This window comes from Enhydra lutris, unplaced genomic scaffold (assembly GCF_002288905.1).
Source record: "Enhydra lutris kenyoni isolate GAN:26980312 unplaced genomic scaffold, ASM228890v2 scaffoldscaffold46, whole genome shotgun sequence".
Classification (NCBI taxonomy): Eukaryota; Metazoa; Chordata; class Mammalia; order Carnivora; family Mustelidae; genus Enhydra; species Enhydra lutris.
Window position 1 is genome coordinate 14,537,908 of NW_019154130.1, and position 27,247 is coordinate 14,565,154.

General features: G+C 44.2%; 1 protein-coding gene across 1 annotated transcript in view; it reads right to left on the bottom strand.

Moving 5' to 3' along the window:
• Positions 1 to 2,592, bottom strand: part of LOC111156397 (citron rho-interacting serine/threonine kinase) — a 219,270-nt gene extending 216,678 nt beyond the window's left edge. The window contains 1 exon segment of the mRNA XM_022517252.1: positions 2,497 to 2,592. Coding sequence (XP_022372960.1) covers positions 2,497 to 2,592 — 96 coding nt within the window.
• Between the last annotated feature and the right edge of the window lie 24,655 nt (positions 2,593 to 27,247).

Consider the following 27,247-nt stretch of genomic DNA (forward strand, 5'->3'; position numbering starts at 1 on the left):
GGAAAACAAAATCACTACTCTATCTAAACCTCATTAAAACAGTATTATAGGGGCGCCTGGGTGGCTCAGTGGGTTAAAGCCTCTGCCTTCGGCTCAGGTCATGATCCCAGAGATCTGGGATGGAGCCCCGCATCGGGCTCTCTGCTCAGCAGGGAGCCTGCTTCCTCCTCTCTCTGCCTGCCTCTCTGCCTACTTGTGCTCTCTGTCTGTCAAATAAATAAATAAAATCTTTTTAAAAATAAATAAATAAAAATAAAACAGTATTATACAGGGAAAGACCAGTATCCATACCTGGTTAGGCAAATGTTAGGTGTATGCTACACTTGCACATAATAGCTTTCCTGGGGACAGGGAAGAACTTATCATGCAAAAAAGATGAACTGGGGATTTACCCACAACTCTTGCTGTATAATGACATTTAAATATAATACACACTTAACAAATTCTAACACATGCTGGCAGTCTTGCCAATGGTTACATGCCTTCTGTTGTCAGAATAAAATTGGAGCCTGGCTCTGTCATTTACACGCTACATGATCCTGAGCAAGTCCTTGCTTCCCTCAATATCTGTCTCTTCCCTTTTTTTTTTTTTTTAAGATTTTATTTATTTATTTGACAGACAGATCACAAGTAGGCAGAGAAGCAAGCAGAGAGAGAGGGGGGAAGCAGGTTCCCTGCTGAGCAGAGAGCCCGATGGGGGACTCGATCCCAGGACCCTGGGATCATGACCTGAGCCGAAGGCAGAGGCTTTAACCCTCTGAGCCACCCAGGCGCCCCTTTCTCTTTCTTTTTAAAATGTAAATATGAAAAATCCTCACATCTGTTACGGAGCTGAAGTGAGATAATCAGGAGCATGCTGGCTCTGTACCCAGCACATTAGAAGCCACAATTATTACATAAGGAGCACATTATATGCCTTTAGCCAATTTTATAATAAGTCAAAAAAGTTTTGGAATAAAACCTAAAGGGGATAAAACACGGCAGCACTCCGGTCAGCTAGCTAGCATTAGGAACAAATTATTCATTTGTGAGAAATGTCTCATGACTTAAAATGGCGACAGAAGTGGTCCCACAGAACAACCAACCTAAGCTTTCAATCTGTTTCCATTCTGATCTGTTTGAACATTCCTCACTACCAGTATTTGGGGCGGCAGGGGCGTGGGGGAGTAACTAAGAAAATATCAGTATTTACCATACAGGTATCCTTGCATAAATACCTTCCTAAATATAATTACTCCTAAGCCAACATAAATTTATCATTTTTTTTAAAGATTTTATTTATTCATTTGAGAGAGAGAGAGATGACAAGTAGGCAGAGAGGCAGGCAGAGAGAGAGAGGGAAGCAGGCTCCCCGCAGAGAGCCCGATGTGGGACCCAATCCCAGAACCCTGGTATCATGACCCGAGCTGAAGGCAGAGGTTTTAACTCACTGAGCCACCCAGGCGCCCCTAAATTTATCATTATTATAACTAGTATTATTTCTACACTTAGCATTAATAATAGTTAGCATTTATAACCAATGGTTTACCAAGAGCTAAGCAAGAAGCTAAGTGCTTTACGTAAGTATCTCATTTCATCCTCATAATAACCCTGTGAATTTGGTGCCATAACCTCTATTTGAAAGAGTGGCAAATGGATGCAGAGAAGGCAACTGAGTCACCCAAGGTAAAACAGCCAACAAGGGCTGAGGCCAGGATTCAAACCCAAATCCTTACCACTATCTGGATTGTTCCCCTGACTTGTGGTTACATAAGTCAAACAAAGATCTCTACATCAACAATGTTTCATCTACACCAAAAACAAAAGAATTAAAAATCTGCTTGGAAACCATTCCCTGAGCTGAAACACTTCTGCAGCCATAGAAATAGAAAGGTTCTTTATCTTGAGCAGAATATGGGTTTCACAGGTGTGGGTATTTACCAAATCGGTTTTTGTTTGTTTGTTTGTTTTTGTTTTAAATAAAGATCTCTTCAAGAGGGCGCCCAAGTGTCTCAGTCGGTTAAGTGTCTGCCTTCAACTCAGGTCATGATCCCAGGGTCTAGGATGGAGTCCCGGTTTGGGTTTTCTGGTCAGCAAGGAGCCTGCCTCTCCCTCTACCTACCCCTTCTCCCCTGCCCCCCCAGTCAAATGAATAAATAAAAAATCTTAAAAATATATATATATATATATCTTCAACCAAAAGAAATAGGATTATACTTATAACAATTTTAGCCAAAAGAATGCCTTTGTCTGTTTTTCTTTAACAAAGGGCAAACCGTAGTACAGATAAGTAAAGTGGGAGAAATGTTTAAAAAGAAAAGATTTCCCTTCAAGGACAAGGTTGGCTATCTATAGAGGTGTCTGTACAGTGGCTCCTTTTTCCAATACTATCAGCAAGTATAAAACACCAAATGGGATTTCCCCTAGAAGATTAGCCTCAGTCCTATAACAAGAATAAAAGTGACAAGGAGGTTCCAGGGAAACAAACACAGGTGAACAGAGTTGGCAGCCTGTTACCTGGAAGAAATGATTCAGCCTGGAGGCCCGGGTGGCAATGGGTTCAGTAGCACCAGCGTCCAGCAGATTCCGTGCTCCATATTTGAACTTCAGCATCTCTCCAGTGATGAAGAGATACAGGAGAAGGTCAAGTGTGTGCTGCCAAACTGAGGAGGAAGCACTTGAAAGATCCTGATCTTCCACAAAGATGTCAGGGATAGGGAGGTGAAAACCAGCCACCACAAAACGGAACTTGGGAAGTTCAGGCTGACAATGGACATTTAAAAAAAAAAAAGATTTTTTACTCACTGCAACAAGAGATCATACACTTATCTGACATATTCTCTTACAAATCAATTTGTTTATTATCTGCACCACCGATACTGTAAGCTCCGTAAGGGCGGGAGACCCAGCCCACCACACAGCAGGTGCTAATACTTATTCAATGAATGATTGAAAAAAGAGAATTACATAGTACGTTGCAAAGTAATATGTACTACAAGGTTAAAAAAGAGAAAGCAAGGTAGGGGCAATTGGTGCGTGTGCGCTGTTTTTAACAGCGTAGTCGGAGTAGACTGAGAAGGTAACATTTGAAGCCAGATCTGAAGCGGGTAAACAGTAATCCTTGCTGATGGGCGGGGGAGGCAGGAAAAGTGTGCCGCGCAGAGGGAACAGCCAGGGCTGGGGCTCTGAGGCAGGACCTGGCCTTCTCGAACAATAGCAGGGAGACGAGACGGGCTGAAGCAGAGGGAACGACGCGGGAAGCGGGAGGTGGCTGACGGTACCGAGGGTGTGAAGTCACACAACACGGATAATAGGGAGCTGCCGCACTCCACCAGACGGAATAATGCAGGTAATGCTGACAGGCAAAGAGGGAAAGCGGAACACACAGGGGACCCCCTCCAGGCTTAAGAAGGGAACAATTCCTCCTGCCCCGGACACCACCTACAGACCTTGAGGCTCTCTCGGAGGAGGACCTGGGAAGACCCTCTCGCCCCCGGCAACCTTGGGGGCTACACCACCGCCCTCCCCGCAACGGGAGGGAAAGCCGGGACTGGTGTGGGTGGAGGCGGCCCTGCCCCGTGCCTTGCAGAGGGGAGTGAGGGAGAAATGCGCGTGCGGGGTTTGGACTCACGCTCCGCCGACCCGGCCCGTCCGCGCTCTGCTCCACTCCGCGCCTCCCGCCGCCGCGTTTGAACCTGGCGAACAGCATGGGCGGGGCTCAGGCGTGTCCAGACCAATCAGAGTGCCCGCTCTTAAAATGACCCGCCGCGTCCCAAACGAGCCCCACCCAAGTCCTTAAAGGGATAGAGGAAGTGAAAGGGAGAACCAATCAGATTGTTTCTTCCTCTGACTCGTGACCAATGGAAAACGGGGAGGGACAAACCCCGGAGGGCAGCTCCTGGAAGTTTGAAATTGGCGGTTAAGCAGGACGCTCAGCTTAAGGACGCGTCTGTTGGTGTCCAGGATCCCTGGGGACGGTAGGGCGCTGTCCTCTGCTTTCATGGCCACCTGCGAGGAGGAAGGCAGCCAGGCCGCCCTGGTCTTCTTGCTCCTTAAACCGGGCTAAAATCGAAGCACTCGTTATTTGGGGGAAATCGGCTCGTTCATCTGCTACAGCTGGGGCAGGAGATGTTTCGAGCCCGAACTGCCAGCCTGCCTCGGTTACTGCAACTGCGGGCTGATTGCCCAACCACCCGTGGGTGAACGTATTGAGATTGTCTGAAAGGACATTTTAAAATCAACTAAACGCAGGAGATTTAAATGGGCACTTCACTAAAGAGGAAATTGAAATGGCCCACAAACGTATACAAAGGTGCTCAACCTCACACATAATCACGAAATGAGAAAAATAAAACCGCAACGAGATATAATGCTCACCGCCCCCGTCCCCCCAAAAAAGGGGTGGGGAAAATCTGTTTTTCAGAGATGTGGAGCCTGTCATTCATACATAGCTGATGGGACTATAAATCAGTAGAGTCTTGAAAAAAGTTTGGCTCTATTTGGTAAAACTGAAGATAAACACATTCTATGGCTCACATGTACAAGATACAAACAGTATTGTATGACAATGGAAAAAAAAAAAAGCCTGGAAGCAACGCAAATGTCTATCAGCAGAACAACGTTTATCATTTTTTTAATACTGCGGTGTCTTCATACAGTAATGAAAATAAATACAGCTAAACACAATGACATATGAGTTTTTGAAACAATGCTGGAAAGGGGCATCTGGGTGGCTCAGGTGGTTAAGCGTCTGCCTTCAACTTAGGTCATGATCTCCAGGTCCTGGGATCAAATCCCACCTCCGCCTCCCGCTCCCAGCTCAGCATGCGGTCTGCTTCTCCCTCTTCCCCTGCTTGTACTCTCTCTGTCTCTCTCTCAAATAAATCTTTAAAAGAAAGAGAGAAAGAAAGAAAGAAAAACAATGTTGACTGAAGGAAATGACATTAGAATAAGGTATGATTTCACTAATATAAATTTCAAAAGTAGACCAAAAACATGTAAAGAGAGGAATGTACGTACAGGTGGTAAAACCATAAAGAAAGCAAAAGTCAGGAGAGTGGCTCCCCAGGGGGGTTAAAATGGAGGCCATTCAAGGTGTCAGGGTGCTGCTATGATCTGTTTCTTAACCAGCATGATAATAATATAAATGTTTGTTTCATAATTATTAAATTGGGTGTGCATGTATTTATACACGTGTTCTGTTTATGTATATGAAAAATTTAAAGGAGGAGACGGTCTTTCCTATTCTCTTCTAATTCCTATACTAGATAGAACTGGAGATGCGTCATCACATGCACCCATGCACACAGACATGTGTGCATCGGTACAAAAAGTGACAGACTTGCTGAATACAATTTTCCCCCCAAATATAAACTTGCTCTTCCTCCCTGGGATGATAATGAGAGCTACTGTTTATTAAGCCCCCTCCCCTCCCAAGCACTTCATCTCATTTAGTCCTTATCACAACCCTAAGAGAGAGGAACTATAATCCACATTTTACGAATGGAAAAACTGAAACTGAGAGAAATAGAGTGGCTCATTTGGGGGCATTCAACTTTTATGTGGTGGAATGGCGTTTAGAACTCCTGGACTGACTCCAAATCCTTCGGTCTTACACAAAACCTGCTTCTCAGAAGACGTTAGAAATTCTCCTAGCCTCTGCGTTTGTTATGTTGCAAGGGCTGACCCAGTACACAAAGACGTCAAGCAAAACTAAGAAATGTGTTTGAATGACATGTCGGGGATGGCAAGGTGAGGGGGGATGCAAAGTGGGTTGTAGCCAGCTGTTGACTTGATATAAGGGCTTTCAGCAATGTCTGAAGGTGGATTCTCATTTCTCTAGTCCAGCCAAACCTGTTAGTTTCCTGACATCAGAAATAGAAGCCTTTACCAGAATCTTGGGACTTGTTCATCCTAAATTAGAATGCAGTGTTAGCAGCACTGTTTTGCACTGCCCCGAATCCTGCCTAGATATCCTAATTTCCCGTTACAACAATTACCGGCCTCTGCAAATTCCTTGTGAAACAAGACAGGGAATAAAGAACAAATAAAATGAATACAGAAACCTACAGCCAAAAACCACATTAACTCTACCAATTTTCTTTCAGGAGTAGTAGCTGCACAGAAAGTGCATGGGGAGAGCAAATAAGAAGGGACCAAGAGTGGATATGCAGGAAATAAAAGGTTAAGACACTGACAAATAGAACTGTCATAAAAGGGGCTCCTGGGTGGCTCAGTTGTTAAGCATCTGCCTTCAGCTTAGGTCATGATCCCAGAGTCTTGGGATCAAGCCCCACATCAGGCTCCCCGCTCAGGGGGAAGACTGCTTCTCCCTCTCCCACTCCCCCCTGCTTGTGTTCCCTCTCTCGCTGTGTCTCTCTCCCTCTCTCTCTCTCTCTCTCTATCTCTGTGTGTGTGTGTGTGAAATAAATAAATGAATAATCTTTAAAAAAAAAACTGTCATTAAAACTAGACAGACAGTGGTGCCTGTGTGGCTCAGTCTGTTAAGCAGCAGACTCCTGATTTGGGCTCAGGTCATGATCTCAGGTCCTGGGATCAAGCCCCACACCAGGCTCTGTGCTCAGCAGGGAGTCTGGTTGAGGATTCTCTCTCTCCCTCTCCCTCTGCTCCTTCTGTCTCTCTCTCTCTCAAATAAATAAATCTTAAAAAAAAAAAAAAACAGGAAAACTGAGACTGTATGTTTGTTCTTTTACAAAATGAAACCATGAGCATTCCTATGCTGAACAAGAATCCATGATGATTATCCTGACAAGGACTCTGGCAGAACCCCAGCATAACTGAGCCAGAATGAAGGACCCTATGACATTCCTGCATTCGACCACTCATTCATCCAAAAAACATCTCTGGTGCCGAACACTGGGGGTACCAAAATGAAAAAGACACCCTTCTCATCCGATTTTCAAAGGCTGAGTATGGTGGGGACGTGGGGCTGTGGGCAGACAATTGTGAAACACTGTGAGAAGTTTCTGTAGCCGTGGGAAGTACAGAGCGTGGGGGCAATCCCAACAGGGGAGGGCAGGAGGTATGTGGCAGCAAATAGACAAAACTTGAAAATGGAAGGAATGTGATGGCCCTCCACGCAGGCCACTGAGAGATGACACAAGTGGAGTTCCTCCAAGGCCCCTGGAAGGAAAGACTTCAAGACTCAAACCAGACTTAGTGGTAGCTTAAGAATGATGCGTAACCCTCCCCCAAAGGACAGAAAAAGAATCTGAGGAGCTAACCCCATTCTAGATATAAAGAGATAAATCTATTCTGGTCCCTTTGGCAAGGAAGATTTCCTCAAGCTATTTTAGCCGCAGATAACCAACTACCATTAACTGAGTGCTTTCTAAGAAGCCATAGCCAAGGTGTTGCCTGTTTCCCAGAGGTATGTCCCCACCGCTGGTAAAAGGGACACTTTCAAGTCACATTCAAATGTCATTTATTTTTTTTTAATTAGACATTTTACTGTGTTAGGAAAAACAGCAAGTGGTTCATGAAACCAGGTGTTATAGGATGTTTAGCAGTATCTTGGCCTCCGACCACTAGGTGTCCCACCCACCAGCACGCATTCCCAGTGGTGACCACCAAAAATGTCCCCAGACATTGCCAAATGTCCCCTGGTAGGGGGAGGGAGAGCCCTGGATAGGGATCCACCTGTTAAAACTGCATGATGTGAAATTTCCCAGTGAATACATTCAATGCACTTTATTTATACCAACAGAACTCACAAACATATCAAAATAAGTTTTCCAGATTTTTAAATATTATGAAAATGTTAAGAGATTGTCAGAAATTTCATTCTGACACCATTGCTTTCCAGATGTTTTCTCTGAGTTTGAATGAGGGATTTGTTGTTTTGTTTTGGAATGAGTGATTTTCAATTTATGTTTTCCTTCTTTGACCTTAGACAGAGCTTCTAACAAGGAAAGATAAAATTTTCAAAGTTCTATTAATTGTCAATTGGACTTCCTGTCATTTGATTCTAGACAATTTTTCTATGACGCTTGGGCATGTTAGTTAATTGCGTTTCATCAAAAATGTTATAAACTGAGGTGCCTGGGTGGCTCAGTGGGTTAAGCCGCTGCCTTCAGCTCAGGTCATGATCTCAGGGTCCTGGGATCGAGCCCTGCATCAGGCTCCTTGATCAGTGGGGAGCCTGCTTCTCTCTCTGCCTCTGCCTGCCTCTCTGCCTACTTGTGATCTCTGTCTCTCTCTCTCTCTCTGTCAAATAAATAAATAAATAATATCTTTTTAAAAAAATGTTATAAACTGCTAAACATACCTCTCATTCCTCAGCCCACTGTTTCAGGAGTGTTTTATAATCTCCAGTCCATATATAATGCAGGAAATGCAGGCACCTAATTCACAACAACTGTTTCCTAAGAACAACTAGGGGGAAAAAAGGCCATCAAGTCCCTACAGAGTTCAAGAGAATGAAAACAGAAGCTGCAAACTGGGAGAAAACATTTACAAAATACGCATGTGATAAAGATCCAAAATATACAAAGAACAATTTAAACTCAACAATAAGAAAACAATCCAATATAAAAAATAGGCCAAAGACCCTAAGGGACACCCCACTAAAGAAGATATACAGGGGGCGCCTGGGTGGCTCAGTGGGTTAAGCCTCTGACTTCAGCTCAGGTCATGATCTCAGGGTCTGGGATCAAGCCCCTCATCGGGCTCTCTGCTCAGCGGAGAGCCTGCTTCCCCACCCCCAACCCCTGGCCTGCCTCTCTGCCTACTTGTGCTCTCTCTCTCTCTCTCTCTCTGTCAAATAAATAAATAAATAAAATCTTGGGGGGAAAAAAGAAGAAGATATACAGATGGCAAAAAGCAAATGAAAAGAGGCTCTCCATCCTATGTCATCAGGGACGTACAAATCAAAACGACAGTGATATACCACTACACACCTGTTGGAATGACCAAAATTCAGAGCACAGACACCACCAAAACCTGGTGAGTGGCAGGAACCACCAAAACCATGTAGAGCGGCAGGAACTCTGGCTCATTCCTGGTGAAAATGCAAAACAGTACGGCCACTTTGGGAGTTCGACAGTCGCTTATAAAACTAAACACTCTTACCGTACAAACCCAGCAATTACCCTCCTTGGTATTTACCCAAAGGAAATGAAAACTGCTTCATTCATAACTGTCAAAACCACGGAACATTCCAGAAGATGGAATATTATTCAGTACTGGAAAGAAATGAGCTATGAAGCCATGAAAAGACATGGAGGAAACTTAAAGGTTGTATCATTAACTCAAAGAAGCCAATCTGCAAAGGCTACACACTATGATTCCAACTATATGGCATTCTGGAAACGCCAAAACTATGGAGACAGTTTAAAAAAAAAAAAAAAAAAAGGTAATGGTTGCCTCCGGTTGGGAGGGAGGGCTGAGTAGGTGGAGCACAGAGGATTTTAAGGGGAGCACAACTGTTCTGTTTGATACCATAATGATGGATACATGCCATTGTGCATTTGTCCAAACCCACACAATATACAGCCCCCAGAATGAGCAGTAATGAGAACTGTGAACTTTGGATACTGATGACCTGTCCAAATAAGTCCATCAGTTGTAACAAATGTGCACGGTGGGGGAGGTTTAGGATATGGGCATCTTTGTGGGTGGCGGGGGGCACTGTTGGGTCTACCACAACCAGCAAGGTTGAAGAAGAGTCAATGCAGACAAGAATAGTGGGAGATTAGGTCAAAGATACTCCTTTTTAACGACTAAAAATGTACTCATTAAAAAGAGTTGTCTTTGCAATTTCGTCCTTTGAAACTAACTGGGTTGGCCCTTTCCACAGTAAATTACATTAAGTTGCACTTTTCTGCTCCTTCCACTCTCGGACTGCCTTTGTGATGTTCTCTTATTCAACATTGTCTAATAAAGTTAAAACCCTTGGAGAGACTACAGCATGAATTATTTCAGCTCTGTATATGTGGATGCTGAGACAGGCTGTCCAATCCCCAAAAGCAGACCTAGCCGAGAGAACTTTGGGAAGAAAGAAAACACAAAACATGGAGCTGATAGAAAAGAGTGTATTTTGTTGGTCATTAGGATCACTTTGTAGAAAAACCCAAGATCTCTATTTGGGGGCTCATGTGTATTGGGGAAGACACTGGCCAGTCTTGCAGAGTTGTATTTTTTTTTCATTTATTTTTTGGTTTTGATAAACTACAGAGAACATAAAACTTACCTTCTTCACTATTTTTAACTGCACAGTTCAGTGGCATTAAGTACTTCCATAGTGTTGGGCCACCATCCATCTCTAGAATTCATCACCTTGCAAAATTAAAACTCTGCACCCATTAAACACTAACTCCCCATTCTCCACTCCTCCAAGTCCCTGGTACCCTCTGTTCTCCTCAGGTCTACAAATTTGCCTATTCTTGGTGACTCATGCAAGTGGAACTGTACAATATTTATTTTTGTGTGTCTGGTTTATTTCCTATAACACGATGTTTTTAGGGCTCATCCGCATTGTGGAATGTATCAGAATTCCATCCCTTGTTCTGACACACATTCCATTGTATGCCTATTTTGTTCACCCCTGCACCTGTTGGTGGACCCCTGGGTTGTTTCCACCTCTTGACTGTTTTGGAATAATGCTGCTATGAACATTGGCATCCAAGCATCTGTTTGAGTCCCTGCTTTCAAGTCCTGGGGACATCTTAGGGGCGGAATGAAATTGCACCATCACAAGGTAATACTACATTTCACTTTCGGAAGAACTGCCAAACCTACACCATTTTACTACACCATTTTACACCATTTTAGCGAGGCACTGGGGTTCCAATTTCTCCATATCTTCATCAATGCTTGTTATTTTCTGTGCTTGTTTTTCTATAATAGCCATGTTAACGGGTATCAAGCAGCGTCTCGTTGTGTCTGTTTATTTGCATTTTCTTTGCTTGAGCAAATGAATCTTTTCTACGAAATGCAAGCATTTCTCCAGGTCACGCTCATAGCACACTGCCTAATAAACACCTATACTTCACTTCCAATAGGCTTTAGGCTCCCGCCTGCAAAATTACTTCACTCAGTGAGTGGCTTCCTTATCTTTCCAGCGCCTAAAGCCCCTCGCCTTGTTTTGCATTTTGCCTCACCGAAGCTGAGGCGCTATCTAGTGGCCCAATCAGGTAACTGCAGGTACAGCCCCCTTTTCACTCACGCCTTTGCTGATACAGAATCCTTGATTGTATTTTATTTTCCTGGTGATGCCAATCCACGCCACGAAAAGTGAAATTCAAATCCGAGTCAGAAAGCGACGTTTTCCCAAAGACTATATAGCAAGGCTTTCACCCCAAATGAGAAGTCCTTTTACAGTGTCCTCTTAATTGGACCCCTTCCTAAAATAGAAATAATAGAAATGCAACTGACATTTTAAATGCAACTGGTTTGTTGAACAAGCTTTCCAAAAAAGACATAATTGAATTTTCTTCCAGTCTCTTCCTTCAGTCATTCTCTAGCCAACCTCCCTTTTGCAGCCTTCAAAGATGAACTTAGCAAACCCTAGTTTTCCGATTTCCTCAAGTTCCCACAGTCTCTAATACTTTGCCTTCCCCTCCCCGGGAACAGGCCAGAGTAAGGAGGGTGGTCTGTGGGGGTGGTTTTTTTCTTTCATGCTCTTTCCCCTCTCCCTTCTTCCTTAAAAACTCCTTTCAATCGGGGGTGCCAGCTGACTTGGCCAGTAGAGCACATGACTCTTGATCTCAAGGTTGTGAGTTCAAGCCCTACGTTGGATGTAGAGATGACCTAAAAATAAAATCTTTAAACTCCTCTGAATGGACAAAATGAATGAAGGGGATTAAAAGGTACAAACGTCCGGTTATACAGTAAATAATCCAAGGAGATACCAAGTATAGGATAGGGAAGTTAGTCAATAATATTGTGACACGCTTATGGTGGTGAGCATTTCATAATGTATATAATTGTTGAATCAGTATGTACTACACCTGAAACTAACTTAATATTACATGTCAATTATTTTTAAAAATTTATTTTTAAATGTTAGGGGGAAATTAAAAAAAAAACAAAACTTCTCTGATGTTTGAAGCCATGATTAGAAATTTTCCCTATGCTACTTTCTGACATCAGAAATGGACTCCTAGTTGGACTTTTCCAACTGCCGTCCCTCAGCTCGTACCCTTATCTAAGTCCCAAGGTGTCCATTTCATTCATTCCTGGCCCACCCAACAGTGAGAGTTGAGGCTGCTTTACTTTGCCCCCTCTTTCTGTCTCTGTGCCTGCACACACCAGCCATCTCCTTCCCATTTTTCTCCCTTTGCTCAAAAGGCACAAGAATAAGAAAAGGGAGTAAGTATCACTCATAGAAAAGGAGATCACATTAACAGGTAGGACTGTAAGCTTAAAAACTCCAAGAGACTCAACAAGGAAATTCTTAGGACCAAAAACACTTACAAAAGAGAATCCAAAATAAGATGAATGCCCAGAGAAATCAAGAGCTTTCCATTATACCAGCAGCAGCCATTGAACTAATGTGATGGAGAAAAGATTCTATTCCAGTAATAGCAAAATATCAAGTTCCTAGAAATAAACTCAACAGGAGAAGAGCAGAGGCCACATAAAGAAAACCTATAAAGCTTGACTACAGACATAAACACAAGACATGAGTAAGAAAATGGAGAGGCTTGGCTTGTTCCTAAGTAGGAAGCATCAACATTGTAAGAAGTCCTTTTCTTCCCAAATTAACATTAAAATCAAAAGCAGGATAAATAAATGGTGGTCTACCCACATAACGGTATTCCACCCCGCAGTAAGAAGGAATATACTATTGATTTACACAGCAACAAGGATAAATCTCAAGATCATTATGCTGAGTGTAAGAAGCCAGACACAGAAGAGTACACACTGTAGGCTTGCATTTATGTAACTTTCTAGAAAGGGGAAAAATGAAAGCAGCTGGGGTTGGGGGTGGAGAAGAGGATTAATTGCAAAAGGACATGAGGGACCTCCCGGAGGCTGATGAGAACATTCTATATCTTGATTGCACTGGAGGTTACATGGTGTATATATTTGTCACAACTTATCTAAATGTATTTCTAAAATGGTGTGTTTATTATATGTAAATTGTACCTCAATAAAGCTGCAAAAAGGAATGCAACTCCAATAAAAATACAATTTAAAAAAAAACAACATTAGGGTTTGGGGGAGAGTTGTGGCAGAGACTTAAGAAACAAAAATAAAGGGGTGCCTGGGTGGCTCAGTGGGTTAAGCCTCTGCCTTCAGCTCAGATCATGATCTCAGGGTCCTGGGATTGAGCCCCGCATTGGGCTCTCTGCTCAGCAGGGAGCCTGCTTCCCCCTCTCTCTCTGCCTGCCTCTCTGCCTACTTGTGATCTCTGTCTGTCAAATAAATAAATAAAATCTTTTATAAATAAATAACTAAATAAATAAATAAAGGGGCGCCTGTGTGGCTCAGTTGTTAGGCTTCTGCCTTTGGCTCAGGTCATGATCCCAGGGTCCCGCATGGCGTAGGGCTTCCTGCTCAGTGGGGAGCCTGTTTCTCCCTCTCCCACTCCCCCTGCTTGTGTTCCCTCTCTCACTGTGTCTCTCTCTGTCAAATAAATAAATAAAACCCTGGGGAAAAAAAAAAGAAAGAAAGAAAGAAAAGAGAGAGAGAAAAATAAAATTCTTTGGCAAGAAGAAATGCAAGAGATCAGCCAAGAAAAAAAAAAAAAAAAAAAAAAAAACAAGTATAAGCTCAGAAAACACATCAACAAGTTTGCTGCCAGGGGCCCCAGGGTGGCGTAGTCAGTTAACCGTCTGCGTTGGGCTCAGGTCATGGTCCCAGGGTCCTGGGATGGAGCCCTACATAGGGATCCCTGCTCTGTGGGCAGTCTGCCTCTGCCCTCTCCCCCAGGTCACCGTTCTCTCTCTTTCTCTTTCTCTTTAACAAAATCTTAATTTAAAAAAAAAAAAAAAAAAACAAGCTTGCTGCCCAAATAGAGGGCCACCTAGTCCCCCTGGGGAATGAGACGCCTCTGGTTCCTCCTATTAGCAGGGAATCTCCATCCCTTCATCTCCAAGGAAGGCTCCCCATGGGGAGGGTGAGGAACAATGCCAGACCTTCCCCTACCTCCACTGCCCAGCCACTCCCCACACAGCCTAGAGCGCACGTCTGAGCCAGGCTGCAGATAGCAAAGAAGTTTAGTCCCTTCTTACAGAAGAGGGGCACCACAACTTTCCCTTCTCTCTTTTAAACCTGGGGTCCACAAAGCTTTTTGATGTCCTCCAGAGTCACTCAATTATAAAAGCAATCAAGAGGTTCAAACTCCTTTACAATGTTCCTTATTCCATAGATGTCTCCAAAAATATATTGTTTCATGGCCTAAAAAGAAGGCTCACCTATACAATAAGATAAATTCTAGGGATTTAAGAGGGGAAAGATGCAAACATTGAGTAGGAGATTCCAGTGCACAGGGAGCAGGAAAGAAGAGAACAGGGAATCAACTGATTTTTGTAAACTCCCACGGGGTTGCTGTTACTTAGCATGAAATGCTTGAAAAGGATGAACAACAGACTGATGCATCAACATACTTGTGTTCACTGAAGACAAAAGCAAGACAGCGCCTTAATGTGACCAATTTTTCTGGGCCTAAAGATTTTCCACAACCATTAAGACATTTCTCTTTCAATCAGTGTACTTGGTGGTGTATTTTTAGCATTGCAATTTCTTATTAAGGGGTGATGTGGTTTGAAGATGATCACTCTTTCGAGCTAGTTTTCTCTCTGCTCCCCATGAGCGGGGCCTAAAAAGCAGACTTTGAAAATAAAAGCTTTGCGACTTCAGGAACATAATTCCCAGCTCACTTTTCTTTACCAAGTAAAAACCATTTCCAGCACTAACACAAAGGTATTACCTCTGAGATTCTCTACCAGTTTTGCACTCCCTGGAGCTAAGATCGTTCAAGGAACAAGGAATCGTTGAGATTTGAAATTTATCAGAAATATTCATGGCGGACAGCTCATGACAAAAATTGGGGCCCATCTCGCCATGGTAACTTACAAGATGCACCTTTTTTTCCCAAGCCATTGGAGTCTCTTACTATTCACTGCCACTCAATAAAACGCAAACAACCCTATACAGGGCTTCTGAATGCTTGCTGGAAATTAAATGGAGCACCTCACTCAGCTCGGTCTGTATTAGTTATCTAATGCTGCGAAAAAAAAACCATTGCCACAAACCCAGCAGCTTAAAACAATACACACATATTATCTCACAGTTTCTCTGGATCCAGAGATAGCTCCTCTGCAAAGATGCAATCAAAGTTTGGCCAGGGGGCGCCTTGGTGGCTCAGTGGGTTAAAGCCTCTGCCTTCGGCTCAGGTCATGATGTCAGGGTCCTGGGATCGAGCCCCACATAGGGCTCTCTGCTTGGCAGGGAGCCTGCCTCCCCACCCCCCACCCCGGCCTGCCTCTCTGCCAACTTGTGATCTCTGTCTGTCAAATTAAAACAAAACAAAACAAAACAAAAAAAAAACTAAAAAAAAAAAAGTTTGACCAGGGTAGCGTTCATGTATCAAGGTTAGACTGGAGAGGAGTCTGCTTTAAGCTCGTGTGGCTGCAGGCACACTCAGTTCCTTGAATGCTGTAGCGGTAGTTTCTTGCTGGTCTACGGTGGAGGTGGCCCTCAGTATCTTGTCTTGTAGCCCCATCCTCAGAGTAGCTCACAGGACAGCAGTTTGCTTCCTCAAAGCTAGCAAGGGAGAGTCTTACAGCAAGACCGATCTTATAATCTGTAAGTAACTTAATCACAGACATGATAGCCCATCACTTCTGCCACATTCTCTTGGTTAGAAGCAAGTCACTGGTCCATGTTTAGGGGGAGGGGATCACACTAGGACATGAACATCAGGGTGATATGGGAAACAGAGGCAGAAGAAAAATTATTAAATTTCCTTACCCACTGACAAGTCCTCGGAAACAGGCAGAGTGACATTCCTCTAGGGACTCTCCGCATTAAGGCTTTGCTAAAGGCAAAGGGCAATCCTAGCCTGATGGACCCCTACCCCCAACCAGGATCCTCAAGTCTACTTTAACAGTTCCTTTGGAAACTTTATCTCTAAACCCTCCAAGATACTGTTGACAATCATTCCCAAGCATATGGCCCACTGATAGACATCTAAAGGGTTTCACAAAAAGGTTTTATTACTGGTAATGAATAACCTTTTTCTCAAATACAGCTAGCCTCTCAAGGTCCTGGAAACCTTGCTTCCAAAATTCCTTAGAGACTTAAGCCATCTCTGACCTCTTCCCAACTTGCAAGCATATAATGGACCACTCCTCACAGTGCCGGGGCAGCAGTTTTTCCCGTGCTTTAATAAATCACCATTTTGCAACAAAGATGTCTCAAGAATTCTTTCTTGGTCATCAGCTCCGGACCTCACCCCACTGAACCTCACTTATACTATAAGACTTCATCAAGGGGGCACGGATAATGGGAGTCCCCTTAGAGTCTGTCTTCCGTAACCTGACTGCCAACATCACTGTGGTATATACATGGTGATGACTTTGTCCCTGTGATTGACAGTTGGACAGTCCTCTGCCAAGAATCCTTTAATTCAAAAATAGTATTTACCACACAATTGAAGGTAATCTTGGATGATTCTCTTATCTTCTTATTTCCTCCTTCCTTCTCCTTTTCCCATCTCCCTCCCCTCGGAATACTGAGAATCCACACTGCTAGTCTACAGGGCAGATCTCCCTGAGCACACTGCTCAGACACCCCCTCCTGCCCCTTCCCCACCCCCCACCCCACCCCGTGGGGACACACCTGTCTGTGTGTACGAGGAAGTCTCTACCATCACCACTATCACCGACTCAGTTGCTAGTGCTTCTGAAGAGCAAAGCCGAGTGTTAGCCATAAACAGATGATGCGGAGAATAATGAATGAGGCATGATCTCAAGATGTTTACAACCCAGATGGAAACTGCTCTACGGTCTTACCCAAGAGAGGGTAAAAGGACCATAAACCTAAAGGACTTCGTCCTTTTGCCCACCTTGTATGAACTTTTAAATAATGAGCATGCAGGAGTTGAGAGTAACCGTTTGTTATCCTACCTGCTGAAAACAGAATCCCAAGCATCCTTTGTGAAAGCCTCCTCCCCCTACATCTCCTCAAGCGGGATTAGTGGAACCCCTCCCCCAGAGACTGGCCTCTACCTGACGTCAGCCAATCAGTTTACCCCATGCTTTTCCTCTACAGTGAGTGATTGGTTGACAAATGAGGCAGCGACCCCACCCACCCAAGCCAATGAGAAGATAAGTTTACTGGGGCACCTGGAAAAGAAAATCCCCTCACTCTTGAGGAAATCTTCGGGGGAGTCTCCTCCTCTCCACCAGTGCTAGCCAAGAGAAATATAATGTGAGCTTTGCATGTGATTTTCTTTTTTTTAGAAGATTTTATTTATTTATTTGAAAGAGAGAGCGAGCATGAGATAGAGAAAGATCATGAGCAGGGGGGAGGGGTAGAGGGAGAGCAGACTCCCTGCAGAGCAGGGTAGAGGGAACTGGATCCCAGGACCCCAGGATCATGACCTGAGCCAAAGGCAGACCCTTAACCAATTGAACCACTCAGGCGTCTTCATATGCTATTTTCAATTTTCTAGTAGTCACATTTGAGAAAGCAAAAAGAAAAAAAATGAAACTAATATTAATAATATATTCAATGTCACACAACCTACCTAAAATATTATCACTTCAGTATGTAATCAGTTTAAAAAGTATTAATAGATCTTTGACTTTTTTTCATCTACTCGTGTAGCACATCTCGATTCAGACTAGCCACATTTCTCAAGGGCCGCGTGTGTGCTCCCCTGGGTGGTAGGGTATGAAGATGCAAAACTAGATCTGTACTCATGAGAGAAAGCTTAGGATGACACTGACCACATCCAAGGAAAAGAAGTGGAAATAAACTGGGGAGAAGAAAAAAAAAACTGGGTTCCTGGTGACATCATTTGAGTCACCGGATTAAGCATCACTTGAAATTAGCATAACCTCAGAACATTTCAGTTATGTAAGCCAATAAGTTCCTTTTACTATTTAAATTAATTCAAATCAAAAGTTCTGCCACTTCCAAACAAAGGAACTGATACAGAGGGTAATCAATAAAGTAAAACAATCTATTATGTGCCCAAACTGAAGGACAGTAAGCAAAAAGTGTTCAGAGAAGGGAGAAACTAACTTGGTGATAGAATTTCTCAGTCATGGTACTTTTGACATTTGGGGCTGGATAATTCTGTATTGTGAGGGGATCGTCCTCACCATCTTAGCAATAGCTCTGGCCACTATCCACTAGACACCAGCAGCACCCTCCACCTCCATTGTGGCCAGCAAAAATGTCTCTAATATTGCCAACTGTCCCCCATTGAGAGCCACTGAGCTAGAGAAGGGATTTGTAGCGAATCTGGAAGAATGGGTGGCATGTACTTACACGGGACAGGCATTTCCAGTGGGTACAATGAGATGAATAGAAGAGCCAGGTAGAGGGAACAGAAGGCTCATGAGAAAATCGATCAGATCGTCGCTGTTCAGCCCCAGCTGTGGCTGCCAACAACAATCAGAGCATTCAATTTTATCTGAAAAATCATTTTTTTCAAAAATTCTATCAAACACTGTTTTTTTTTAAGATTTTATTTATTTATTTGACAGGCAGAGATGACAGGTGGGCAGAGAGGCAGTTGGGGGTGGGGGGAAGCAGACTCCCCGCTGAGCAGAGAGCCCGATGTGGGGTTCGATCCCGGGACCCTGAGATCATGACCTGAGCGGAAGGCAAAGACTTAATCCGCTGAGCTACCCAGGTGCCCCTCTATCATACACTGTTAGTGAAAACCTAAATCAACAGAAACTTTTTCAGAGGGAAGTTTGGCAGTATCTATAAAAATGACAATTGTTTTCTACCCTTTGTCTCCACAATTCTTCCTCTGGGAGCTTACAAGGGAAAACAAAACAAAACAAAAAAAAACTTTACCTAACAGAAAATAGTAATAATAACTGAAAAGGACAGATGGCCATTCGTAAGGGGTTGGTTGAATTAAGTACAGCAGAACCACACAAATACTATGTATCCATTTTTTAACAATGACTTTGTGTGCAGAAAGGAAAATATTGGAGATACCTTGTTGGATTAAAAAAAAGTATGATATAAACGAGATGAGTCAAAAAAAAAAACACAACAAAAACAAACAAACAAAAAAAACCGAGATGAGTCTTGGGGCGCCTGTGTGGCTCAGTGGGTTAAAGCCTCTGCTTTCAGCTCAGGGCATGATCTCAGGGTCCTGGGATAGAGCCCGCATCAGGCTCTCTGCTCAGCCGGGAGCCTGCTTCCTCCTCTCTCTCTGCCTGCCTCTCTGCCTACTTGTGATCTCTTGTCTGTCAAATGAATAAATAAAATCTTAAAAAAAAAAAAAAAAAAAAGGAAACCTCGAACACGCTGATAAGCCTCCCCAGACTGGCTGTGAAAAGCTAAGACATCAGCGCCACCTTGCCCTGTGGTTCAAATTCCTGAGGTAGCACTGAGCCTGTGAGCTGGAAAGCGAATAGGAAGGCATTAGGGTGTAACATGGTCACAGGATGTAAATTAACGGGATGTAAATACGGTTTCCTGTTACAGCTCAAGTGGGAAAGTCAAGGTCCAGGGCCCGGACCTGTGAACAGCAAGGTCTTATTGAGGTATGAATCACAGATCATAAAATTCACCCAGTCTGAGTACTTTCTGGTGAATTTCTTTTTTTTTTTTTTTAAGATTTTATTTATTTATTTGACAGACAGAGATCACAAGTAGGCAGAGAGAGGGGAAAGCAGGCTCCCCGCTGAGCAGAGAGCCCAATATGGGGCTTGATCCCAAGACCCTGGGATCGTGACCTGAGCCGAAGGCAGAGGCTTAACCCACTGAGCCACCCAGGCGCCCCTCTGGTGAGTTTCTTGAGATGCGCAACCAGCATTATAACCCAGTGTGGGAACATTTTCACCCCTTCTATAAACTCTCTCGTGCCCATTTACAATTAATCCCCACTCTCTCCCACCCCAGCCCCAAGCAACCACTAATCTCTCTGTCTTTATAAGTTGCCCTTTCTGGGCGTTTCCTGTAAATGGAATCATGCAATTGGTGGTTTTCTTGTGTTTGGCTTTTTTCAGTGAGCATAAGGTTTTGGGGTTCATCATCACTTCCTTTTGATTGCTAAGTAGCGTGGCTAGCACACATTTTGTTTATCTGCTCGCTAGTTGATAGAGTTTGAACTGCTTCCGTGCAGCGGCAATATCGCAAATTCCACTGCAGCCGAACGCTCATGTGCTGTTGTGGGCGGAGACATGTTTTCTTTTCTCTGGGGTAAATAATGAGGAGCAGGATGGCTGGTGAGGAGTAAGGTTTTCAAGCCACGGTAAGATGCTGTGTTAAATAGTAGGGCTTTAGGGGCGCCTGGGTGGCTCAGTGGGTTAAGACTCTGCCTCATGACCATGGCTCAGGTCATGATCTCAGGGTGGTGGGATCGAGCCCCACATTGGGCTCTCTGCTCAGTGGGGCGCCTCCTCCCCCACCCCCCGACCCCTGCCTGCCTCCTGCCTATTTGTGACCTCTCTCCCTAGCAATTAAATAAATAAAATCTTTTTAAAAATTCTTTAAAAAAACAGTAGGGCTTTGTTGTCATTCAAGACTATTCTAAGGCCCAGGGATGATGTTACGACACCTGTTCTATCTGGCAATACTATCGCCATTAAATCAGGGTTTCTTAACCGCGACACTATTGATATTTTAAGCCACATAATTCCTTGTGGTTTGGGGGAGAGGGAGATGTACTGTGCTCTGTAGGATGTCAAGCAGCATCCCCAGGATGCCACTAGCATGTCCCCCACCCCTGCCCCACTTGTGACAGCCAGAATTGCCTCCAGATATCCCCAAGGGTTCCCTAGGGAGCCAAGTCGGTCCTGGATAAAAACCACACCGTATTAGACTTTACTTGACAAATGGAAGGGGTTCCAGGCCTGCTTCTGACCTGGGGGTATTCGGTGGCTGAGCACACGGGCCAGTTCTGGCTTCCACACTCAGAGTAGGTGTGTGGGTCCTGTCTTGGAATGCTCAGTCTTGACATCCTACATGTTGCTTTATTTAATTTGTTCTAAATCAGTAGTTCTCTTGTGGTTCGGTGTGTATGTGTTTGTTCTCAAATTGGTCCAAGAGAAGAAGTGGAGGATTGCAGATGGCACAGCCTGGAGTCTTCTATTTAATTCAGATGCGCCTGTCCTGGCGGAATTTATTCCAAAAGTATGCGTTTCAGACAACATCTAATAGGTACTCAGAGTGTTTACACAGCTCTGCTTACAAGAAGCACAATGCAAAATAAAGTGGATATTTGTTGGCTTTTTGTGTTTTTATTTATTTGTTTGTTTGTTTGTTTTTACGGCCAGGTATGTACTTGTCTCTTAACACACAGCACTCTGTTTGCATTTTGAAGAACTTCTCCCTGCCTGCGGGCAGCCAGCTGGTAGAGCAGAAAATCCAGGATGCCCAGTGAAAGCCCAAAGGCGGATGAGATTCGTCCTCTTCAGATCTAGGGGGTGGGCATGTGTTTCAGTTAGCTATCGCTGTGCAACAAACAATCCCAAACTTAGAAGCTTAAAATAACAATGATCTATAATTTCTCTTGATTCTGTGGGTTAGCCATCTGACAGGTCTTCTTGGTCTTACCTGGGCTCATCTACATGGTTGCCCTCAGTTGGCTGGGCTAGACTGGGCTAGATGATCCAACATGGTCTCCTTCGACGTCTGGCAGTGGGTGCTGTCACATGGAGAACCTCGGCTAGCCCTATGGCATGGTAGTTTTAAGGTTCAGGGAGTATGAGAGCAGAGTTTGCAAGGTTTCTTAAGACCTAAGCTCTAGAGCTCATATATCATGTCCATCATGTCCCAAGGCCAACTTCAATTCAAGGGAGTGGAAAAATAAACACACACACCCCTTTTAAAAAAGATTTTATTTATTATTTGACAGAGAGACACAGTGAGAGAGGGAACACACAAGTAGAGAGAGTGGGAGAAGCAGGCTTCCCACCAAGCCTGGTGCAGGGCTTAATCCCAGGATGTTGTGATCATGGCCTGAGCTGAAGGCAGACACCCAACCATCTGAGCCACCCAGGCCCCCCCACCCAGATTCCCCCCTTTTGAAGGAAGGAGCAGCTCCATCACATTAGGAAGAGAGGTGGACAGAAGAAAGTGTGGTTCTTTGAGGGCCATTATTATAGTGATCTAATACTATGATCAGTATTGACCAGCCCACTCCAATTAAATGCTCTCTCCTGGGACTCTAGAGCAAGCTCTGAAGACTTTCTTAGCACTTTAGAGTCACAGATCCTCCTTGAACCCCTTCAGAGTGTGTGTGTGTGTGTGTGTTTGGCTTGGATTGACCAGTCACTTGTAACCAAAGAATTCAAATAATATGTGTATCAGGCCTATTGAGTTGAAGACCCTTCCCAGATATTGGCATAAAAGGGCATATGTTCACTTTTCTGTAGGTTATAGTGGGTGGACACCATGTTCTGGAGAATTCCCCAGTCTAGAGGGGTTCCCCTTTGACTGTGTCTGGACAACGTAATCCTTTGACCATATTTTTTGGGACCAGGAGTAGAAACTGACCCTACTGTGTCCAATCGGATGATTTCTCCTAGCACTTGAAATCAAAACATGAGAGTCCATCAGGTTCTACTAACCCTTAAACAAGGCTATGTAAACTCAAGCCTAAAGATGGTTACCTTCCACTCTATGCAGAAAAATAAGAGAGAGAGAAAGTTGACATTCAGGAAGAAAGAAGCAGAGGCACCGAAGGAGAAAGTTGAGAGACCATGTAGCATCTGAAAAAAGGGAGCCCAAGAGATGTTCAACTCCTGAGGGCTTTCTAATCCTTGGTTCTTATCTCCTGACCATACCGATTGGTTCAGGAATCAGCAAAGGCTGGTTTTAGGTCAATGAGCGAGAGAATGAATTCCAGGACTCATGTAAGAGATATCTGAAGAGACGTTGTTTCTTCCCCTGGATGGTGTGGCATGAAGATGTGAAATGTGCTAAAAATAGCAGAATCTGGAACAGTCCTAGGACCATTCGGTAAACCCTGAAGATGATGCCAACACTACAGACTCAGAATGAAGAGATGAGAAGAAAATGTGTGCTTGGGAGACATTTGAAAGCCATGACTCAAGCCATACCTGAAGGTAGCCTTGTGTATAGAATTTCAGTTTGTGAGTAAATAGGTAATAAATTCCCTATTATTGTCCAAGCCATCTGGAGTTAGGCTGATGCCAAAAGCATCCTCATTGACAACTTACTACTTTTTTAGGGGGTAACAGATGGGGAAAATTTAGGCCACATGCCATTGAAGAGGACCTAAGTCCCAAAGCAAGCTTTGCAGGCTCTCTTGGCACATTAAAGGGTATTCATAGATCCTCCTGGTGCCTCTTCAGTCATCGAAACCACATATGTGAGTCCTCCAACAGACCCTATTAGATTGCCCTGCATACCTAAGAACTCAGTAAATTTTTTTAAAGATTTTATTTATTTATTTGACAGACAGAGATCACAAGTAGGCAGAGAAGCAGGCAGAGAGAGAGGAGGAAGCAGGCTCCCCACCGAGCAGAGAGCCCGATGCGGGGCTCGATCCCAAGACCCTGGGACCATGACCTGAGCTGAAAGCAGAGGCTCTAACCCACTGAGCCACCCAGGCGCCCCAGAACTCAGTAAATTTGCTGATTGATTGGAGATTTCCATCTTGATTTAGTCTTTGAAAATCATTCCCATGCTTTGCATCTTTATGTTTGCAGAAGTAGGCCAAAGCAAACAGAGCAAGTGTCTTAGGGCTCATTCTGGGCTCTTACCACCCACATGAAGCTCAGAAACTCATTTATTTTACTTCTCTGGCCATTAATAAACATAACTCTCCTTGCACCATGTTGACCCAAGGGCAGGATTCAGAGATGAGATGGGACTTCCAAATATGATCAGAAGAGTGGATGAGCTTGTGGGAGCTGATCAGATAATTCACTTTAATCTTTCTGCTGCTAACTTATGAAGGAAGCGTGAGATCCATTTTGTGGATAAGGCAAATTGAGGCATATGGTTGTGATAGACTCAGCTCTGGGGTGACAAGCTCTAGCAAAGGTACTCACATTTGATGCTGTTCTGAGCTCTTAAATCACTTCTATCACATATTATCTACCTGCCTACACACCTAAAAATAGAACTGGGGGCTTCAAGGGGGCCAGGAGGGGCAGGCCAAAAAAAAAAAAAAGAGAAGAAGACAAGAAAAAAGGCTGGGGGCATTTCAAAATTATAAATCTAGTTTAAATGATCAGGACATGCATTATAGTGACACAGTGCAGGGACCTCATTAGTGACTGACTTTTAAAGAGTTATTAGAATTGTCCAAAATGAGTACTGATCCTTCCACAATTTCTCGGGTAGAATCAAATATCATGAGTAAGTATGCAAATTAGCAGATGCTCACATGCCCAGCGTTTAAAGAAAATAAATCAAGAAGCTATTCTAAGATAACTTGCAATAAATTTTGCTTTCTCCTTTACTAACATTTGGTTCAGTTTCGTTCAGTAAGCATTTATTGAATACCTACTACATGTGCAGCACTGGGCATTTCATTTCCATTTGTGTGATGGTCAGCTGTCACCTCAATTTTCTCTTCCAAGTTGAATACGGTTTCCGTTCCCTAAGGCTGCAATAACAAAGCACTTCAGACTGAGCAGTTAGAAAAATAGAATTTTATTCTCTCACAGTCCTACGGGCTAATGGTCCCAAATAGAGGTAAGCACAGTAGGCACCTCAGAGTCATCCATGTTCCCCGCCAAAGGCTCTCGGGAAGGATCCTTCTCGTCCTCTCCCAGCTTCTGGTGGCCCTGGTGTTCCTTAGTTTGTGACTGCTTGAGCATCTCTGCCTCTGTCTTCATGTGGCCTTCGCCAGGTCCGTGTCTCTCTGTGTCTTCTCCTTATTTCAAAATGGCATCTAATTACATCTAATTACATCTGCAAAGGCCTTATTTCCAAAGAAGGTCACATTCTGAGGTTCTAGGTAGACTTGAGTCTTTGCAAGGTGGAGATACTACTTAACCCGCTATGAACGCTGTCTCCAGGAAAGCATGAATGAACAACGCCAATTTCACCAAAGCTTTGGGAAGGGAGGAGGGGGAGGGTTATTTTTTTTTTTTAAGATTGTATTTATTTATCTGATAGAAGACACAGCGAGAGCACAAGCAGGGGGAGTGGGAGAGGGAGAAGCAGGCTTCCCACTAAGCAGGGAGCCTGATGCGGGGCTCGATCCCAGGACCCTGGGCTCATGACCTGAGCCAAAGGCAGACATTTAATCGACTGAGCCACCCAGGTGCCCTGGAGGAGGAGGAGGAGGTCTAGATGACTCACCCCACAACGGATGCCTTAAAATCTCTCTGTCGCAGGTTAGGTTCCCAGGAAGCTGACTCTAAGATGGAAAGTAGCATAGAGAATGTTTATTAAAGAACGACTGTGCTCTTGGGGTGTCAACCCTTGCAACATGAGGGGAAGGACAGAGGCATTGGGTGGTGAGGCAGCCACAGCAACGGCATGAGTTGGTCACCAGCTAGACCCCAAGAGCTGACCTTTTTTGCTCACATGCTTATACCTAATTGACCATTTCCCCACATTTTCCTTTAACCTCTTCTTTCCAGCTTAACCCTTAACTCAAGCAAAAGACCTGATGGACAGAGCATCTATAATGGAAACTAAAACTACCCCCTGAGCAGTAATGACTGCCTGGAAAAAGATCTCTGGCAGCCCAGACCTCCCAGACCAGTTCGTTACATATTCCTCATTATAATATGAAAATCCCTGCCCGAAGAGGAACACAGTTCTCATTTACATAGCATGCAATATATGTACAGGCATGTTTCTTTAAGATGCATGCACAAGCTTGTGCCTGCCTCACCCTACAATGACAAGGCTCCGCTTTCTAAATAGTCATCCTAAACTTAAATAAAAGGAACCCACTCACCCTTGCTCAGGGAGCCATGGTTTTGGAAGTTATTCCCCAACATCTCCTTATTTGCTGCAAATCAAGTTTTCTTATGTGACAACTCCACCTGGCGTAGTTTCCATCCCAAGGACCAAACACATTAGTTCCGTTACACATTGAACCCAAAAAGAGCTCTGGAGATGGGATAGGCCTTCAGAGCCTTTATGTCGCCCATTGGATGTGGGATTCCCAGGAACGGGGGTGCGCTTGAGTGAAGGAGCTCTCTATAGGAAAGGCAATCCGCCGGCCAGCAGCTGGGGGAGTAAGTCCTTCAGCCTTAAGAAGCATCTACCCCACACATCACTGTGTCTCCCAGTCCTTCCCTGTCATTTCTCTCTTCCTGTGGCCACTATCAGTCAGGGCTCCTCTTTTCCCCTCTCTCCTCACAGTGCTGAGAGAACCTCACATTCCTCACGTCCACTCCGTGGAAGCTTCTTCCTCCAAACATGTAGATGTAAACCCACCTGCAAAGAAACTGTCTGAGTTACTGTTAGCTCAGATGCAAAGGGAAGCTACTCCAATAAGACGGCTGCAAGCTATCAGCAGAAGGGAAGAGGGGAAGGGAAAAAAGCAGGGAAGGAATACGTTTTGTTTTGCAGAACCAACAATTCCAGCCAAGGAGACAACCAACGAGGCCTTTTACCTCATGGCCGCTTGCTAGGCGTGTCTCCCCTGATAGACCCTTACCCGAGCCCGTGTGAGCTGGAGTGGAGCTGAGCACCTGTGCAGAAGCTTCCCTGAATTGTCCTGAAGTTACCTTCAGCTCATTATAATACTAAGATCTCTATAGATGACTATGATCATACTCAGATTTTTCCATCATTTTTTTAAAGATTTTATTTATTTGTTGGAAGGACAGAGATCACAAGTAGGCAGAGAGGCAGGCGGGGGTGGGGGGGGGAAGCAGGCTCCCTGCTGAGCAGAGAGCCCAACGTGGGGCTTGATCCCAGGGCCCTGGGATCATGACCTGAGCCGAAGGCAGAGGCTTTAACCCACTGAGCCACCCAGGTGCCCACTTTCCATCATTTTTTGAACATATAATGTATGTTCGGGAAGATAGTACTTGGAGAGCTGTCTCGCTGTCTCCTTACCTGTGACAAGTAATAAAAAGGTCTTTGCTTTCAACACTTCCTTCTGTTGTATTCAATATGACCCCAAGTGGCAAACCCCTTGAGTTCAGTTACGTTGCCCCTC